Here is a 21,249-nt window from a genome sequence, read left to right as displayed (position 1 = left end):
AGCGTAATCAGCTGATTCAGGTAGGAGATGGAGCTTGAAGTAAATGAAGAAATTTGTCATTCTTAGTGTCTAAAACTAAAAATTGGTAATCTACTCATACTTAATTAGAAATATGTAGGGACGAATTCAGGATTTTGTATTGGGGCGGGCTTAAATTTTGTGTAATAAATTATATATCAAAAGAAAACATTATATTATAATATTTAAATAAGTTGAACTATACCCGAATTTTAAAACATAAAATTCATTAATAATAAAATATATATTAACATCATTGCCTAAATCTTGTTTAATATAAAGTGTCAAATAGTTAAAAAAAAATTATCCTCTATTTATTGTAAAGTTTTATTCATTGTTCATTGTTGAAAATGTTTGCTCATAATAATAACAATTGTAATCTTAAAATTAAGTAAATATTTTATTAAATAATTAAGAAAATTTTAAAATAAAAAATTATTTAATATTAACTTTATAAATTTTCAAGGTTATAATATTTAATTAAATATAATAAAACCATATAAACATAATATAAATAATTAATTAAGAAGATAGATATTAAAGAAGTAAATTAGAATTTAAAAAAAAAAAAATGAGATTCTTTTTATTTTCGGAATTAGAAAAATTATAAATATGAAAATGTAATAAAAATAATTAAATAATAAAAATTAGTAGAATATTTCACTAATTTAAAATTTTCATTTAAACAAATTATTACAAATAAACAAGGATACAAATATTAAAATATTATATGTCTATATATACATAGGCAATGTTTGGTTAATGATATAATGGGGGTACTATATTATTAGTATAGTATAACTTATTATTATATAATATATTAAATATATTTTATTTAGTTTTAATATTATTATTATTATATATAATTATTTTTAATATATATTTTTTAATTAGGTCAATATTTTAATTAAAAAATATTTATTTATTTTTATAACGATAATTTTATTAATTATTATTTTCTATATTTACTTATATTATAAATAATATTTTTATTTTAATTTATTTTATTACAATTATTAATAATATTTAAATTAAATAGATATAATTTATCGTTTATATTATAATTATTTTTTATATTTTAATTAAAATTACATTAATTATTAAATAATAACAGTAAAATAATTTATAATAATAAATAATATTATTATAATATAAATAAATATAGAAAATAATAATAATAATTTAAAATTAATATTTATACAACTTATACTACATTCTTATACTATATACCAAACACAAAATTATAAACCATATACAACATATATCATTTCTTATAATTCATATCAAACATCAATATTTTATACAACTTATATTACCCTATATTATTTTATATCTCGTTACAATTTATACATCTATACAACTTATACAATATATAATTTGTATCACGTATCAAACTAAGGCTGTTAAAATCTCGAGTTGACTCTCAAAATTTTACGATTTTACAATGTTACATGAGGTTAACGAGTCTGATTTTAAGTAACTCTTAAATAGGTAAACTCTTACGATTTTAAATTTACGATGATAAGATTTTACAAGTTTATAAATAATTTTGATTTTACGATTTATACGATTTTACGTTAAAAAATTAATTTATATTTAAAAATAAAAAAAAATTATTATTTATTCAAAAAAAGTAATTAATATAATTAATTTTCTAAGTATAATTTTTTTATAATGTTATTTACTTATTAATATTTTTTAATTAATTTAATATTTAAATATACAAAATTTTAAAATTGAATAGGTATAAAATACTTAATTATATATATAAATGATAATAATATATAACTATTATTTTTTTAAATTAAACTCTTATAATTTCAATTAAATTCTAGATTTTTCGAGTTTACAACTAACCAACGATTTCACGTAAACTCTCGATTTTGACAGCCTTGTATCAAACGCTACCCTAGGGTATATATTTTAAAATGAGTGAGAAACATTGAAATGGAGTGAGAATAAAGGATTTCAGATTTTTTTTTAATTTTATTATATACATATTAAAAAAAATTAAGGAATTAAGGGGTGGGTTCACCTCAACTCATGTGTACATTCGTCCCTGGAGATATGTAAAAACCACTGAAAATAAAAAAAATGGGAGATAAGAACTCGGAGAGTGATAAATGAGAAAGAAAAGAAGTGATTTTTATAATAAAAAATAAGGATAAACCCGTTGGGTTAACTCGGGTTGTCGGATTTCTAATTCAATCGGCAGATTAACCGGGTTGGCAGATTAACCGGGTTGAACTAGGTTGATTGCATTTTCAATTTTTTCATCAACTGGATTTAACGACTTGTTCACCAGGTTTGCCGGTCAGACCGACGGATGAGACCGATTTCAAAACTATAATTAAAATGATAACATCATGAAACTATAATTAAGATTAGAATTTTTTTTATTTGAAATATTTAAAAAATAATGGTTTGGGAACATTTTGAGGAGCTATATATTTATTTTTATCAAAATATTTAAAAGGTAATATATAATGATAAAATAAAATAAATGATATTTTAGTATTTTGATTGCGGAATTATCTAATTGATGAAAGGAGAGTGAAATAATATTTATTAAAATTTAGTTATTTAAATAATCTTAACAAATAAACTCTTAAATCATCATCAACTATCAAACTCATTCTCAAATTCAAATACATAATTCTCTAAAAAAAAAAAAAAAAAATTATTCTCAAACTTAAAAAGAATATTTTTTTCCCACGTACATTTTTAATATCACTTATATTTTTATCAACTTTACAAATTAAACCTTAATATTTTTCATTTAATAAGAGAAAATTATAATAAAATTAATTATACATTAATAATTTACACACATTTAAAAAATTAAATATTATTAATCATATTTTTTTATTTTCTGTTAATTTTTATCTTTTATATTTAATTTTTAATTATTAAGAGAAATATATTTTTTATTTTTAATATAATCTGAATATCTTTTTCCAAATTTTATAGCTTATAACAAATTATTATTTTAATTTTCTAACTTTGTGATTTTAATGAAATTATTTTATTATTGTTTAGCTTTTTATTAATATTGTTCATTATTATAAATTTATGATATTTAAAAATATATTAATAAAAAATATATGATAAAAATACAAAATTATATATCTAAATAAATTCTATAAAAAAAACTAAATATATAAATTAATACATATAAACAGTCTTTATATATTAAACTTAGTAGTTACAAAAATACAAACATAAAAGTAAATAAATAAATTTTACTCACACATCAATTTTCAAAGGACTCATTTATAATTTTAAAAATAAAATGCTATCTAAACAGAAATATGCATATTTAAGAGAGAAAATGATGTTTTCATCCTTTTGAGTGAGTTGGAGATGTTCTTAAAAATGGAATGAAATCTAATAGCTTGTTTAATCTTGGTTATCTTAGGGATTTGGGAATTTTATTTAAAATTTTAAATAAAAAAATTATTTAAAATTTTAATTAATTTAATTATTAATATATCTTTTTAATTTTATTTTATTAAAAATAAAATAAGAGTGTTTTAATTAATAAAATATGTGATTTAATAGTTAAAAGATAGATGAAAAATTTCTAAAATCTTTGATAAAATCCCATATCAAATGAACTCTAATGATAAAAACTTTTTAAGTTAAAAATAAAGAGTTATGTGAGAGTTGAAGTCCAAACTTTCTTTAAAAATAAAAAACTTCTTGTGAGTGGAGTGAATTGTCATTTCTTTTGGTACCTAAATTAGACAAAAGTGGGCACCCCCACTAAAAGCCTTGGTACCAAATAGATAAAGAGTGTCCTCATGTGTGATTGGCCACAACCACCAAATCAATCAAGACAAACTACCATTCCACTAAAGCAATCCCCAAAAACAAGGGCAACAAACTTTCATCTCTAATCTATACTCTATAGACCGACCCACATTTGCTTGTCTTGATAAAGATAACATTTTTTAAATACCACATAAAACCATCAAACTTTACCATATTTAATAAAAGAGACATCATAAAAGGAACATAAACTACTACTAAAAACATACTTAGTAATTCATCATATCAGTTACCTACAGTTATGGACAAAACTAGCAAAATGAAACTAGTACATTAATGGTGCCATCATGTTAATTCTTCTGCATAATCTTTCTTAAAAGTGATCAATTGATGAGGGTAGATCCATTCTCAACCCATTCATATCGTCCAGGCAGGGGCAAGTCATTAACAAAGTCATAGTTGTACCTGAAAATAAAAAAATAAAAAAGTGTTAGTTGTGTATTGAAAAGTTAAGTTCAAAACATATGCATTCATTCATACTTTTCAGTAAAAATCTTTTGCTCCAACTGTTCTGTGCAAGAAAAGAACTGCTCCATTTCCCATGTTGTTATGGTGAAATTAGGTGTTCCTGCTGCTGTATTTGATCCCTGATTCAAGCTACAAGGTGTTCTTTCCCTAATATTCCTGTTTTAATGCATAAAATTTCAGTCAGCCCTTTAAATATATGCAATGAATTTGAAAGTAAATGATTCTACCCTAAGTGGACCATACATATGATAGATGGTGACAGTTTGAACCAAAGATGGTATCATTGGATCAAGATTTATAGTAGGACCAACTTTGATTTCTACTCAGATTTGAAAATGGGGAGAAAAAATAGGATATGATTCTTCAAATTGGTGTTGAGTTGACCACACAAGTAAGAACAATGCAGGAAAAATATACCATGAAAACACAAATAAATATTTTATTTCAAGATTTAAAACATATTCTTAAGCTTTTTTTTTCCAATTAATTAGAACTACAAATCCCCCACCCCACAGTAAAATCAAACCCGTGATCTTTAGGTATCTTAAACCGACTTTTAGCCATGGGCAAACTTGGTGGGTCAAAACATATTCTAAGCTTTTGAGATGAAAAAAAGAACAATTTTCAGATATAACAAAAAAAAAATTAAGTCTTTGTGAAGAAGGATGAAACAGAGGAATGGAGTTATCTAAAAGTGTATGTATGTATGTATGTATGTACCTTTCAAATTCAATTTTCTCCTCTGTTTCATCTTCATTCCATACTCTCCCCATAATAAAACCATCAATTGCTTCCTCTTTACCTACAGAAACGGAATTGACCTCAATGGATCTTAGCCTTGAACCACTTCTTGAATTAGGACTTGGACTATTACCAGAATCAACATATTTAACATGGTGGTGCTTTCTCGGCTGCAGTTTCTTTGATTCAACCACAGATGGAAGAAGTTTTTCGAGTCTTCGGCTTCGGAGCTGAAGATAGGTGGATTCGGAAGCTGATTGTAGTTTTTGTAAGGCTAGGGTTTTGGCCCTGGTTCGGACACCAAATGAAGGCTGGGTCACCGCCGTGTCGCCGGAGATATTGGTTTTCCTCATGTACTTTCCCATCTTTCTCTAGCTAACAAAGACTCTGTTTTTACCTCATATGTTTGTATGTTGTTTGTGTGTGTGTGTGTGTGTGTGTGAGAGAGAGAGATGGAGAAATGAAAAGGGGTTTGTTTAGGGTTGGAGTTATAAATATAGGTGACACTTTGTACTGTGTTTTGGCGCCTATTTAGTTTACATAAAAGAGTACTAAATAGGACTAGTGGTGTCTATATTAAGGTTATAGAGAAAATTGAGTTATAGGTATGTTTGATTTAGCTAATTCCTCGTAGGATTTAACTTACACTTCGAGTTTATTCAGTTAGAAGAGAAGGGGAAGATACGTAAAATTATTGTAACAGATTATTATATCAATACTAACTAAAAAAATTAAATGTACCCATAAAGAATAAATAGTAAGGACTTGTTTGGATTGGGGTTTTTTTAAAATCTAGAGGAAGAAAATAATAATGATTGGTGATGATTTTGAGAAAATGATGATTATTTTTGATAAAATGACTTAAAGGGTATTGGTATATATAAATAAAATAAAAAATAATAATTTAAAATAGAGAGTATTTTAGTATTTTGGTTAATGAAATGAGTGATATGATTGTTGAGAAATGATTGATTGGAAAATTGATTTTGTTTGGGTTTTTCAAATAACCAAAGAGAACAATGCTTAAGTTAATGTGATTTGTAATGTCTTTCTTATACTATGATTTGATCATATTTAATTGTTTTTTTTTTAAGTTTTAAAAAAAATTTAGTCTAAAATATAACTATCATTTTATTTATTTAATTACTATTTTTATCTATTAAAATATAAAAATTATTCTTTATTAATTTAAAAAAAGTTAGAGAAAAAAATATATGAGTATTTTAGTATATTAACCTAAAATTTAAAAAATTTAATCAAACAAAGTTTTTTTTAAGGAAAAAACTTAATAAAACTCAAAAGTCTAATTTTTCAAACATATGAGGTTTGGGTTGTTGTGGGCGAAAAAATAAATTTATTTTTATTTTTTATTTTATTATGTATATATTATATTAGATTGATTAAATATAATAGTGTTGTATTATAATTAACAAAAATAACTAGTTTAATTAGTTAAATGTTACGAGAGATTGAAACTCATACTTTTTGTTATATGTAAGTAACTTAAAAAAAAAAACTTGAAATAAACAATTATATCAATTGAAGATAAAATCTTATGATATTCTTACTAAATGATTGAGTCTTATTGTTTAACATTTTTACTAGAAATTTACTATTTGTGTTATTGTGTATCACTATTTGGCATATAAATGTTAAAATAGAATCGGACCAATATCATGATAGGAATAAAAAATGAACTACTCCTTTTTTTAATTTTATTTTAAGAATAGGGTCACCAGACAAATCTTTTTTGAAAATCTTCTAAGCTAATTTATAGAATCAATTATTGTAACTAGTTTATTATATTTGCTATTATTTCAATCTAAGGTGACGGTCGTGTAAGTAATCTGAGTCATTCATTGTTGTAAAAATAAAAATTAAATAAAACTACATGCTTTATAAATTTATTAAAAAATAATTGGGAGATAGAATTTGGAAAAAGAAATTTGAAGAAAATTCTGAAAAAAATAACAAATTTTTTATGTCTTTTCTTTTCTTACATTTATCATTTTCCAGCCTAATAATGTGTTACTTTCTTAAATTCCCTCTTATCTCTCCTCAAATTTATTATATTATTATTTAATTAACAAATTAAAACGGAAAAGAGTATTTTAAAAAACATGTGTAATTCACACGTGATAATTTTTCATACCTATCGGATTATTCTCTTTAAAATATGCATCGTTTTAAAATAGGAAACTACGAAATGGGGAGGTTCTAACTTTTGAGTTCAATACGGTTATCTTTTGAATCAGTCAAAATTTGGTTCGAACGAAATCCGAACCGAAAATTTTCGTTTCGAAAGGTTAGTCATTGTTCCCTGCATATGTTTTCTGCGGCGCACATTGTTTGTGTGCCTCCTCGGCCTACCACAAGTTCTTCTTCTTGTCGTACAATGAATGATCTAACATTAATTGTATTTAAACAATTTGAGATCATCGGGATAATCTCTTTTCCACTCGACCAAATATTAGTTGTGTCCGAAGAGGAGGAGCATCGATGATATACAAATAATTGTTAGAATTTTGATCCTCAAATTTAACCGGAATGAAATGATCTACAGGAAAATAAAAATATAAAAAAACACAAATTTATAATAGTTCATTTAAAAGAGTTACGTTCACTTTCAATCGTCACCTAATTTCACTATGAAGAAAAAAAATAATATAAAATTTTTGTTTCACACTGTTTAATCTATAGAATTATATCTTATAATGTAAATTTTTAACAATAACATATTTATAATGTAAACATTAAAGTAATAAAATATAAATAACTTTTGGTCAGATCCAAACCCAAACTTAAACACAAACTCAATAAACTATAATTAACTTATGTAGAGTTTATTATAAATATAGGTTCCACAACTTAACAATCTCCCACTTAGAAACTAACTTCATCTTCTCTCAATTGGTAACGACTCTTCATCCGATGTCTTAACGAAGAAGATCAACTGAAGTTGCACACAACTTTAATTTCTCATTTGTCACAGCTTTCGTCAACATATCAACAGAATTCTCATTTCCGAAAATCTTATCAAAAAAACTAACACTCTATTTTCTAAAGTTGATCGGATGAAATGATAACGAACTTGTATATACTTCATTCTGTCATGATAAACCGAATTTTATGTCAAATGAATGACACTCTAACTGTCGCATCGCAAAACACTTATTTTCACCCTCAAGTCACTAATCTCAATCTATTTAGCACAAAAGTTCAATTTCCAAAAATCACTCTCAAATTTTGGACAATAACAATGGCATGAAAGGTGTAAAGGATGGTAATATGACAGTTCCCAAAACCTCTACCATTTCTGTTTCAATAAGGATAAAGATTTCTCGCGGTGCACCAAATATTTAAATTATTGTTTGAATGATATAAATAAATATTTTTAATATTTACTTTAAATAGCCGAAATGTTTTTATTTTTTGTTTTTTTCTTTTACTTGATAAACTTATAAAAAGAAGATTATGGAGAAGAAAAGAAGAAATACTTTTCTAATGTTTGTAGTTAAAAATTTAATTGGTATATATGTTTGTAGTTAAAAACTAGTTTGATGGTATATAGAGAGAGGGATGTAGAGAAAATTATAATATAATTTTTTTATTCACGATGATTCCAATCACTAAGGTTAGGTTTACTTAGATTAGGTATACTAAGATTTGATATCTCAATTTGAACAATTAGTATATATAACCCTATCAAGATAATTCAAGCAAGATATTATTAATAAACTATAAAAATCAATATCCTGATTATCAAACAAAAATTGAGATATATTTCTAGAATTAGATAATACCCCAATTCTTATCGCAAGCAATTCAATGAACACAAGAAGATCACAATGACCCAAACCAAGGAACAAATCGCACAAAAACGCGATGTCCAGGCAGGTGGCTGGCGTCTGGCCAATTCAACTTCACACCCGAACCATATTAAAAAAATTATCAATTCATACCAAATTATCTTACATTATTTTATATTTATACTCCAATTCTAATAAACTAATTGAACTCATGATTTGGTATTTAGCAGCTAAAACTACCCATCAAACCAAAATAAAATAACTACTATTTACTATTAGATGAACATAAATTTACTATCCTTATAAAATTTATCAGAATTATTTCTCTCTTCTGTCACATAAATAACAATTCATTTTAATTGGTTTTTTGATGCTCTGCAAAAAACTGCTTAGCATTACAAGCCACGTTTGCCTCCAATATTGCTTCCAAAACTACATCTGATCCTGTAAGGTCAACTGCAAACCACAACACAACACAAATACTAATTCCACATAAGCTATATCCAGTTCAAATGATCTCAGTTAGTTTAGGAGGTAGCAATTTTTTAAGGAACCTGTAGGGAATTTCCCTCCTAATCAATCAAAGAACTTAAGAAATATAACAGCAAGAAACCAATAAAACAACACAAGATTTGATATCGGAGTTCGACCCAAAAAAGATGGTCTACGTCTCCGTCGAGCTCTGTTACGAACTCGATTCCACTATCACAATTAAACGTTTCAGTTTACACCTCGTTCTTTATATATATCAGTCACACCTCTGAAAATCTCTAACCCTCTTGTGTGAATTACTCATATATATATAAACAACTTGTCCTAACAAACTTAACAAACTTAACAAACTTAAGCTTTTGACACTTTAGTTAATTGGGCCTATTTAATTGGGCCTGACCCATCAACTCAATTTCAACAATCTCCACCTTGGGTTGAAGGGTCCTTCTCTTGTTCTAGTGAAATCGAATATGTTCATCACTTCATTGCTCGAAGCCTTCATTGCACTAAATCTCTTGAACTCTAAGCAAATCCAAACAATACCTGAATTTACTTAGAGGTAGTACCTTGGTTCCAACATCAGCAGGGTTATCTTCTGTTCCAACCTTGTTGATTGAAACCACCCCTTTTGCTATCTTCTCTCGAATGAAATGGTGCTTGATATCCACGTGTTTTGTTCTGTCATGGAACACGGGATTCTTGCACAAGTGTAGTGCACTTTGGCTATCTGTGAACACCGTCGCAGGTCCTTCGAACACCTTCAGTTCTTGCAGCAGACCCTGAATCCACATTGCTTCCTTTACAGCTTCAGTTGCTGCGATATATTCGGCTTCTGTTGTTGATAAGGCCACTACTGATTGCAACTGGCTCTTCCAACTGATACAGTTACCGTTCACCAAAAAATAGAAAGCCGAAGTTGATTTCCTTGAGTCTTTATCTCCTGCATAGTCTGAGTCCACGTAACCAATTACACTAACATCTGCTCCACTTCTTTTCTTGTAACATATCCCCACATTAGTAGTCGAGGCTATGTATCTTAGTAACCACTTCATTGCGAGCCAATGTTCACGGCCTGGACTTGCCATAAACCTGCTCAAGACACTAATCGCATGTGCCAAGTCTGGCCTGGTACAGACCATTGAGTACATCACAGACCCAACTGCACTTGAATACGGAATCTTTTCCATGTAAGTCTGATCTGACCTGGTTTTTGCCGAGTTCACAGACGACATCAGATACTGATTCGTGATCGGCAACTTTGCTGGCTTGGCTCCTCGAATTTCGAACTTGTCAATCACCTTCTCGAGATACCCTTGTTGGCTGAGAGTCATTACACCATTCTTCCTGTCTCTTTTAATCCTTATCCCAATAATCTTAGCAGCTTTGCCTAAGTCCTTCATATCGAACTCGGAACTTAGAACAATTTTCAACTTCTTCACACTTGAAGCTTCTTTGCTGATTAGTAGCATATCATCTACATATAGCAGAAGATAATCAGCTTCAAGTATATTCTTCCCTCTAAAGTATAAACAAGTATCATAGCTACTCCTCATAAAGCCTTGTTGAGTAATAAACGCATCAAACCGTAAATACCACTGCCTTGGTGATTGTTTGAGTCCATACAACGACTTCCTAAGCAAACACACCATGTTCTTCTCTTGCTGAACTTTGAACCCTTCTGGCTGCTCCATGTAGATGGTTTCCTCTAAATTTCCATGAAGAAACGCAGTCTTGACATCCATCTGTTCTAACTCAAGATCGAACTGAGTTACCAGCGAGAGCATTATCCGAATTGTTTTGTACTTAACAACTGGTGAGAAGATCTCATTATAGTCCACTCCTTCCTTTTGAGAGAACCCTTTAGCAACTAATCTTGCTTTGTACTTGACCCCCTCCTGAATCGAAGTACCTTCCTTGATCTTATAGATCCACCTGCACTTGATTACAGATTGTTTGACAGGCCTTGGAACAATCTCCCAAGTTGAATTCTTATAAAGTGAATTCATTTCTTCCTTCATAGCTTCCATCCACTTGGATCTATCATTAGAACTCAAAGCCTCTTTGAAATCTTCCGGCTCAGTTTTGTCTAACTCAACTGCTGTCATAAACGCATATGCCAACATATCGGTATAAGCTGAGAACCCATACCTCTGGATGGGTTTTGGTTGCCTCCTTTCCCTGTCCCTTGCTAGTTGATAACTAACTTCCGACTGAGCTGTAATTTCCTCGTCTTGTGCCACAACAGGTTCAACATCTGTACCAGTAAATTCCTCCTGATTATCAGCAACCATTTCAGTGTTCTGATCTGAAATCAATGGCTCCACCTGACCATGATCCCCTGCATTAATCTCCACTTGACCAGTCCCCTGCTCGCTTTTACCCAAGTCACCTTGATTAGATTGATTCTGAGAGAGACACACAAACTCCTCTTCATTGAATACTACGTCCCTGCTGTTTATGGTTTTAAAACCACCAGACTGTTTTAACCACAGCCTATAACCTTTCACTCCTTGAGGATACCCAAGAAACACACACTTAACACTTCTTGGCTCTAATTTGCCTTCTTTTTGATGAGCGAAGGCTGTACATCCAAATGGTCTAAGATGAGACAAATCTGGAGGTTTACCTGTCCACATTTCTTCAGGAGTTTTGAACTCAATTGCTGTCGACGGACATCGATTCACCAAATATGCTGCTGTCATTACAGCTTCTCCCCAGAAAGACTTGGACAAACCTGCCCCGAAAAGCATGCATCGAGACTTATCTAACAAAGTCCGATTCATTCGCTCAGCAACGCCGTTTTGCTGGGGTGTGGATCGAACTGTTCTATGTCTTTGAACCCCTAGCTCACGACAATGACTATCAAACATTTCGTTGCAAAACTCTAACCCATTATCTGTTCTTAGGATCTTTAATTTTCTACCTGTCAGATTCTCAACCAAAGTCTGCCATGTTTTGAACTTCTCAAAAGCATCACTTTTGTGTTTCAATAGATAAACCCATACTTTACGAGAATAATCATCTACGATTGACAAGAAATACGAGTTACCTCCATGCGTCGATATTTTCTCAGGACCCCATAAGTCTGAATGGACATACTCCAACACGCCCTTGGACTTATGAACCCCGGTCTTAAATTTCTGCCGATGCTGCTTGCCTAACACGCAATGCTCGCAAAAGTTTAGACCCTTGACTCTATCTGAGCCTAATATATTCTTGTCGCTGAGAATCTGCAAACCCTTCTCACTGATGTGACCGAGCCTCCGATGCCATATCGTGGCCTTCCTGTCTTCATCTGAAACTATAAGTGCAGACTGTCTCGACACAGTTTCACCAATCAGCTGATACAAACCTTCTTGCTTGATATCTTGCATCATTAACCTGTTTTCCTTCATTATCTTCATCTTCCCCGACACTATCTGATTTGTGTATCCCAAGTCATCAAGAATCCCGAGAGAGACGAGGTTTCGTGACAGCTGAGGCACGAACCTGACTTGTTTCAGAACCCTTACAACACCATCGAACATTTTTATGCTGACATCTCCAATACCTTCTACTTGACATGCATTGCTATTTCCCATCAGCACCTTGCAACCATTCAGTTTCTGGAAATTAGAGATCCAATCTTTTCTGTACGTCATGTGGAAAGTACAACCGGAATCAAGAACCCAGTCCCTCTTAGTATCTTCCATTGACGCCATTAAGACCTCTCCACTATCATAGCCATCACCATAATTCGCTGATTCTTTAGTCTCCACTTGCTTTTTCTTGTTATCTTTTAACCAGCTATAGCAGTGGTTTCGAAGATGACCAACCTTTCCACAATGATAGCATTTTCTTGTTTCCGTAGATTCTGATTGTGATGTTTTGTTTTTCTTGTCTTTCGATTTGTTATTGGTGCGAGGTTGCCCTTTGAAGAAGTTTTTTCCTTTGGCCATATAATTCTCACCATTCGAACTCGCTTTCTTTTCTGTTCTTAATTCCAGCTCTCTCGACTTCAATGCCGAAATCACCTCTTCAAGAGTGATACTTGTTCGTCCATATTTGATTGCATTACGGACTTCTTTGTAGGATTCGGGAAGAGAGTTGAGGATGATTATTGCCTGGTTTTCATTGCTCATTGCTTCGTTCTCGCCTGAGTTTGCCAACTCGATATTGAGTTTCAAGAACTCATCAAGATTTTGAGTAAGAGTCTTTTCTTGCATCATCTTGTAACTGAACAGCCTTTCCTTCAAGTAAATCTTGTTAATCAAAGATTTGGATTGGAACAGCTCGTCTAGGCGCCTCCACATCGATGCCGGAGTCTTCTCATTGTCTATCAACCGAATTACAGAATCTGAGAGATGGAAAATGATTGTACCAATCGCTGTCTCTGTCATCTCGATCTTTTGATCTTTATTCATCTCCATTGGCCACGAGACTGGTTCTTCTAGAGTTCGCAGAAGATGCTGCTGTGCCAAGAGAGCCCTGATTTTCCGCTGCCAAATGCGAAAATCTCCATTGCCATCGAACTTGTCAATGTCAGTCTTCATGCTTGAGATGGACTGCCACTGGAATTCCCAAGGTGCCGTTTTCTGTGTTGATCTCTTTCTTGTATAATATTGAACCTTGTCCACTTTGTCTCTTTCTGCGCCTGAGCCGGAATCTTCCTTATCCGTATCACTAGCCAGCATTAAAGACCTTTCCAAGATTCCTCAAGATTCTTCAAGATTGATTCTAATCTTGCCCAAACCGAGCTCTGATACCACTGTAGGGAATTTCCCTCCTAATCAATCAAAGAACTTAAGAAATATAACAGCAAGAAACCAATAAAACAACACAAGATTTGATATCGGAGTTCGACCCAAAAAAGATGGTCTACGTCTCCGTCGAGCTCTGTTACGAACTCGATTCCACTATCACAATTAAACGTTTCAGTTTACACCTCGTTCTTTATATATATCAGTCACACCTCTGAAAATCTCTAACCCTCTTGTGTGAATTACTCATATATATATATAAACAACTTGTCCTAACAAACTTAACAAACTTAACAAACTTAAGCTTTTGACACTTTAGTTAATTGGGCCTATTTAATTGGGCCTGACCCATCAACTCAATTTCAACAGAACCCTTATATCAAGAACAAGAAAGAGTCCAGATTCATCAATAGTAAAATACTCGAAAACTGCCATATTAGTAAATGATATTTATTTGTAACTTCAATAAGAGCCAATGAGTTAAGTACCTTTGCGTTCTGGAAGCATTCCAGTGCTTTCAGCAGATACAGGAAGAACAACAAAGAGTCCAGATTCATCGGTTAGTTCATTAATGACTTCACTATCTTTCTTAGATTCAGAGTTCAAAGCAGTTGTCGATTGTGCCAATCTTGCATATGATGTTGCTTGGGTGTGCATATTAGATAAATCTGAGGCGGCTACTGAGTTATAGCTCTACTTCATAGAAAAGAGAGATATTAAGTTACTCTATATAATAATATAACAATATACTGCCATTTTATCTATCTGTAAGTCTGTTTGACAAACCTTGGCGTCCAAACTAGTTAATATGTTCTTATTGTCGGAAGATCCGAGCTCACTAGAAATCTCTGCAACCAAATCATATGAATTTTACTCTTGGCTAAGAATGTATAATCCTAAAACAGAACAAAAAATATGTCAAACATACATACCATCAGGAGATGTTTGGCTTACGTTGTCAACTAGCCTACGAGTCAGAGGACCAGGATTAAGGAAAGACACTGCTCGGATTTCATGGCGTATGGCTTCCAATTGAGCAAGTGTGTCTTGTAGTTCTTTATGCACCTATGGAATTAAACTTGTCAATGAGTGCTAACAAGTGAGTCACAGTCAATGTAGATAGTTATCCTACTAGCACAAAAGTACTATTCAGGTTTGAACCTTTTGAAATCATTTGCGTTTAAAATTTCTAGGTAGGATAGGGACCTTAGTTTAGTTTCTGTTTGACACTTTATGAAACCTGATTGGTTTGAAAGCTAGTTGGGACTTGTGGTCTGAAGCTTTTTGAAGCCGGTTCGATTTGAAAGATTTTTTCCCTAGTTTTGGTTTGTAACTGTTTGAGGCCTGATTGGTTTAAAGCAACAAAATGATTTTTTGGCTAGTGCTCAGGATGTAAGTTTGATTCACATAATGAAGAATTTGTTTGAATCTCGAAAAGGCATGCATATGGTTCTCAAGTACTTTCAAGCAACATATCAAGGTTTATCCCCTCTTCTAGCCTAATAGCAACAAGAGGTGGATATCCCAAGTATCTTTGAGGTCTAAGATTCGAGTCCGTCAGGCGGCAAGTTTCGCTCGCCTATAATTGATTAAGTATGTTTGCGGTCTATGTGCTTAACCCGTGAGGACTAGTCGCACTCCGAAGGAGAAGCGGAACACAGCATTCATTAAAAAAAAACATATCAAGGTTTGTTCGGCTTTGCTTATCAAGGCATGTCCTGAAACAGGTAATTATGTTGGTAGCAATCAGAGGTAAATAAATGCTTTGTTGGTGAAACAAAGAATTTTGAACTCTAGTGTGATGAGATGACAACATGTATGGACAATGAAGATTTTGAGTTATCGATGATCTTTTGTCGCTGAAAGAATCGTGTTTTCTCAATTTCAATTGGTTTTATAAACTCTGTGATTTTTATCACCTAAAGTTCTTGAGAGTGGCGTGGAGTTCGTCAAAGTGGAAGTATGATCAACTTATTCTCAAGGGGCGTGAAATATGTGAACGTGGAGATTGATATATGGCTCACTAATCTGAGATGATGTGGAATTTGCCAAAGGTGAAGATTGATGTATATGGCTCACTTAGTTCAGATGGCGTGGAATTCGTTCAGGTTGAGGATTGTTGTGTATGTGACTCACTCATCTCAAGAAGAGCGATATTTGCCTAGGTATAGATTGTTGGGTTTGGGGCTCATATGCTTATTAGAGTTTGTATTTTAATGGGCTTAGGAGTAAGGGTGGTTTAGATTTTTTGGCTTTTAATATACTCACATAAATAGAGACGTGACCTAGGATTATTTGGAGGTTGAAAGTCATTGAAAATCTATAGTACAACAACTCTCCGAGGATGTGTTGGCTGAATCTCCTTAAATCTTTGTGTGCAATTTATTATTTATCGCTTTTATCTTCTCTATTCTCGTTATATTAGGATTTTCTCAACAAATTTGAGTTGAATCAAAATAATTAAATGTTTTTCGATAACAATTATCAAACATTGTCAAGTCTAAGACAGTTGAAGGTGGTAAGGAAAATGAACAAAGTACAAGGACATGTTATTGAGCTATGACAGGTTGCAACATCAAATAGAAAATATTACACCAATGTCACATTTGAGTGTTGTTCTAAGTGGATTTGAATAAAAAAATGTTAAAAATGCAAGCATAAGTTAATCATTGTGGGAGAAAATGAATTCAGAGGACAGTAATAATAGGATATGCAAAAATTGACGTGGGTTTAAAAGTGACCTGTCGAGCTTGTGTCTGTTGCATAATATTGTCAAATTGGCCACGAGCCAACTGAACATATCCTATTGCTCGGCCTGCCAGCCTACCTGCAGTCCGTGCAATCAAAGGTAGATCTTTTGGACCTATAATCATGTTAACCACCATTTATCAAGAATCCTAATGAGACATTGCTTATTTATTACTCAACAAAGAAAAAAATGACAACACCATAAAAGGCAATAACCAATTAGTTTAAAAAATCCAAATTAATTATATTTTTTTATGGGAATTGAGGAAGAGGGGGCACCAATAAGAGCAGCTGTAGCTCCTAGTAAGAGGAATAGCTCTCCGTATGAAATTCCTAGCATTTTAACTCTTTATGTTTTATCTCAAATGAAAGTACCTGCAGGCAAAAGAAAATCAAGCACAAGGAAATTCAATAACTATGTCATTATGTTCAATGAGAAAAATGAGACATTAAGCATGAAAAATCCCATACCTAACAAGATATTCACCCTATTAGAACATTAACAAGTTTAAGAAGTGCACACTCCTAGTGAACTCAACTACTTACATATGAAAAAATGTTCTATCATCTATGAATTGATGCATATCAAGACACGAGCTAGAAACAAGACCTGGGTTTATTACGGTTCAAAACTAACAAATTAACTGAGAGTAATTTCAACAAGCAGTTGGAGTGCATCAGGATCTAATTGCACAAAATTAATGAATTTGACCTTAATAGTCAAGCTGAATACAGGTCAAACATATATACACATTGTCATGACTATAAAATCAAGTTTAACAAATGGAAACACTTAAGCATGCATCTCATATAGCATCCAAGCACTTTGCATTTCATATGAACTTTCATCATTCATGTCATATATCAAATCTATCAATTACATCCAATCAATGAAGATTGAAGCATCATTCTTTAAAATCATTATTTTAAGAATCAATTTATCATGTAAGCACATAGACATGATTATCATATCAAATCCTTCAAGATATGCTTAGTTTAATAATCTTAGTCGACGCATACAAGAACATCCTAAGCATACAACCCCTTCTTCAAAACAATTCAAATAACAATTTTGTGATGTCATGTTCAACCATCAACCAAACCAAGGCAAGAAAGCATTTCATCATTTAAGTCATTTAAGTATTAGCATCATTCAAAGAAAATTACCAATTGAAGTGAACTTTATCAATTCAAATCATTATTTGAAACATGCATTCTCTTCATTCAAATCATTGTTATTTAGATATCATTTCAAAGCTCAAATCAAATTCATTTTAAGAGAAGGAAAGTTGATGAATCAAATCTAGTCAAAGAACTTAATCATATTCAATTTGTTTTGAATATTAGGCAATTGTCTTGTTAAGGCTCCATTTGAATTCAAAACAAAGAAATTAAAACAAAGTTCCTGAAATTTCATATTTAAAGTCCAACTTTGAAATTCATTTTCTTTCATATGGCCTTAATAATTGACCATAAGAAAATTACCTAACCTTGATTGATGTCTTAACTATCAAATGGTAGGTTTTTAGCTTCAAATGACAAAGGCTAGTTTGGTTTTCATTTTTGCAAAATAAGAAGTAGTCTGCTCAGAAAACAGAGGACACAGGGAAGCCTACTGTTTTCACTTCTTTTAAATGTGTTTTTCATTCCGGATGCAAACAAGGTCTTTACCATTTGAATCTAGACTCATTAACCTAGTTTAGCATCAAAATGCCTACCATCGAATTAAACATCAATATCAACTTTAAGATCAAAACAATGATACTGTTTCTAACTACAGATTCAATTTCCAGCCTGCAGCAGTTCAGAAGTCAGATGATTTCAGCTTCTAGATGATTTCAACTGCAGACCTTCAAAACATAAAAGATGTTCAGAACAGAATTTCATTGGGACCCTTTCAGGGCAACATTAACTTTCCAGTTCAATTGAGAGAAAAGCTCACATTACAGTAAATTTAAGAGTCAGAAATTCTGAACTGTAGACTATCGGTTTTCATCAAGTTGAAGTTCAATTCGACAAGGTTTTGTGCAATCAAATTCTCACCATCATTGTCATCACCTTGAGCAACAACATGGAAAAACTTAAGCTCATTTCATAAAGAGAAAAGCAACTTGAAATTTATTTAAAGATAAGTAGACAGATTAAAATAGAATTCCAGAATCTATCACACTGGACATTTTCTTCAAAACAACTCTCAATTTGTTTAGATCAACTTCAACCAAGTTTAAACAACCCTAGGGCCTAGACAACATATAGAACCAAGCCTTTGACATTTCTTGTCAATTCCAACCAAATCAATGCTAAATAAACTCGAATTAACACCTTGAAAACTTCCTTAAGACATGAATACTGATATTCAAAGAAAACTCTAGCTCAAGTGTTCATCAAAATCACAGCATCCCAATCATCTCTTCATCAACACAAACCGTTTTAGCATTTTCTAGTTTAGCATGATTATACTTAGCTTTAATTAATATCAAATGCATTTAATCAAACATCTATAAGCATTAACTCAGTAAGAAAGAAAATAACCGCTGATTTCATCAAAATCATTTTGTATTGCTTCAAAACTCAACTCAATTACAACTAGGCAATTATACTAGGAACTGGAGTCATTCTAGTCTAGTTACACATTGTTCATCCTAGCTATATGATCATAGATGTAAAAGAACCTGAGGTGAAATGATACTGCAACTAAAAGCGATGGAAACGGATCACTAGCACAGATGGATCTTCTACGATTGAAGAGCACAAGTGTTATATAACGAATCAAACCCTAAACTGTTCTTCGTTTTCTCCCGATCTTTGATTCCATCCTCCTCAAGATTACAGCTCCTGCGTTCGATTTCTCCTTCTTTCTTTATTTCTTTCTTATTTTATCCATTTCCACCCCCTCATCTTTCTTTTCATCTATTTAGGCTCCTGAATTCTTCTAAAATATAAATTAAGCCACAAACTACTTAGGACTGGATTAGAGAATGGTTAGGGTTAGTTTAACATCTAAATTTATTTTATTATTTTTATTTTAAACTAGCATATATCCCGTGCATTTGCACGAGTAATAATATAAAAAACCGAGAAAAAAATATTACGGTAAAAATGTTTATGGACGGGTCAACCCACAATCCGACCCAAATATCCATTTACTCTCACATATATATCCAAATTAACCACAACTCTCGACCCGGCATTCCAGACACTTTAAAAATTAAGCATCATTATATATATAGATTAGTTAGTTAAAAAGTTAAACTTATATTTTTAAAATGTCTCGCTTCATCAAATCTGATGTTGAATTTAAAATATAAAGTGTTATTAGCATAATTGATTAAAGAGTTGTACTTGTTTTTGTTAGGTTGCAAGTTCGAACCATACATATAGCATTTTTAATTTTATTTTTAACCGTTTTAAGTTTATGGGCGGGTCAACCCACAATCCGACCCAAATATTCATTTACTCTCACATATATATCCGGACACTTTTAAAATTAAGCATCATTATATATATAGATTATTTAGTTAAAAAGTTTAACTTATATTTTTAAAATGTCCCGCGTTCATCAAATTTGGTGTTAAATATAAAATATAAAGTGTTATTAGACTAGTTGGTTAAAAGGTTGTATTTGTTTTGTTAGGTTGCAAGTTCAAATCATACCTATAACATTTTTAATTTTATTTTTAACCGTTTTAAGTTTATGGGCGGGTCAACCCACAATCCGATTCAAGTATCCATTTACTCTCACATATATATCCAAATTAACCACAACTCTCGACCCGACATTTCGAACACTTTAAAAATTAAGCATTATATATATATATATATATAAAAGTAATTCACTTTTAGATTGATATGAAATGATAACATATTAATTATTAATTGAGAATGATTAACAAATAAACTATAAATTAGGAAATTTTATGGATCACCTATTTTTAGTAGTTTTTAAAGTTATATATTATGAGATTTTAATTACTCAATTTAATGTTCTAATATATATATATATATATATATATAATGATGCTTAATTTTTAAAGTGTCCGGATTGCCGGGTCGAGAACTGTTGTTAATTTGGATATTTGGGTCGGAATGTGGATTGACCAGTTTTAAATTTAAAACGGTTAAAAATAAAATTAAAAGTGCTAGAGGTATGTTTCGAACTTGCAACCTAACAAAACAAGTACAACTCTTTAACCAACTAAGCTACTAAGACTTTATATTTTAAATTCAACACCAAATTTGATAAACGCGGGACATTTTAACATTAATATAAGTTCAACTTTTTAACTAACTAATCTCTCTCTATATATATATATATAATGATGCTTAATTTTTAAAGTGTCCGGATTGCCGGGTCGAGAGCTGTGGTTAATTTGGATACTTGAGTCGGAATGTGGATTGACCCG

At 31.1% G+C, this 21,249-nt stretch overlaps 2 protein-coding genes across 2 annotated transcripts; both read right to left on the bottom strand.

Moving 5' to 3' along the window:
• Positions 1 to 4,025: 4,025 nt before the first annotated feature.
• On the bottom strand, positions 4,026 to 5,469 carry LOC124937854 (cyclin-dependent kinase inhibitor 3-like). Its single transcript, XM_047478548.1, has 3 exons — positions 5,038 to 5,469; positions 4,330 to 4,473; positions 4,026 to 4,254 (listed from the first exon to the last, which is right to left on the bottom strand). The coding sequence occupies exons 1-3, from the start codon at positions 5,421 to 5,423 to the stop codon at positions 4,173 to 4,175; spliced, it is 612 nt and encodes a 203-aa protein (XP_047334504.1). The 5' UTR covers positions 5,424 to 5,469; the 3' UTR covers positions 4,026 to 4,172.
• A 3,641-nt stretch (positions 5,470 to 9,110) lies between these two features.
• Positions 9,111 to 19,664, bottom strand: LOC124919135 (sec-independent protein translocase protein TatB). Its single transcript, XM_047459301.1, has 7 exons — positions 19,519 to 19,664; positions 17,126 to 17,221; positions 16,840 to 16,961; positions 15,031 to 15,163; positions 14,885 to 14,946; positions 14,587 to 14,791; positions 9,111 to 9,323 (listed from the first exon to the last, which is right to left on the bottom strand). Exons 2-7 carry the CDS (start codon positions 17,184 to 17,186, stop codon positions 9,223 to 9,225), a joined length of 684 nt encoding a protein of 227 aa, XP_047315257.1. The 5' UTR covers positions 17,187 to 17,221; positions 19,519 to 19,664; the 3' UTR covers positions 9,111 to 9,222.
• Positions 19,665 to 21,249: the final 1,585 nt, after the last annotated feature.

The sequence above is a fragment of the Impatiens glandulifera genome, chromosome 1 (assembly GCF_907164915.1).
Source record: "Impatiens glandulifera chromosome 1, dImpGla2.1, whole genome shotgun sequence".
In the NCBI taxonomy this organism is placed as follows: Eukaryota; Viridiplantae; Streptophyta; class Magnoliopsida; order Ericales; family Balsaminaceae; genus Impatiens; species Impatiens glandulifera.
This window is presented reverse-complemented; position numbering and strand designations above follow the sequence as displayed.

Excerpts from the sequence above, each read along its gene's own strand:
- LOC124919135 (XM_047459301.1), bottom strand. The coding sequence starts at position 17,186 with ATGCTAGGAATTTCATACGGAGAGCTATTCCTCTTACTAGGAGCTACA. Across the intron at positions 15,164-16,839 it reads AACAGACACAAGCTCGACAG|GTGCATAAAGAACTACAAGA; the intron begins GTCACTTTTAAA and ends TTAATTCCATAG. Across the intron at positions 14,947-15,030 it reads AAGCCAAACATCTCCTGATG|AGATTTCTAGTGAGCTCGGA; the intron begins GTATGTATGTTT and ends ATTTGGTTGCAG.
- LOC124937854 (XM_047478548.1), bottom strand. The coding sequence starts at position 5,423 with ATGGGAAAGTACATGAGGAAAACCAATATCTCCGGCGACACGGCGGTG. Across the intron at positions 4,474-5,037 it reads GAGAAAATTGAATTTGAAAG|GAATATTAGGGAAAGAACAC; the intron begins GTACATACATAC and ends GCATTAAAACAG. Across the intron at positions 4,255-4,329 it reads CAAAAGATTTTTACTGAAAA|GTACAACTATGACTTTGTTA; the intron begins GTATGAATGAAT and ends TTTTATTTTCAG.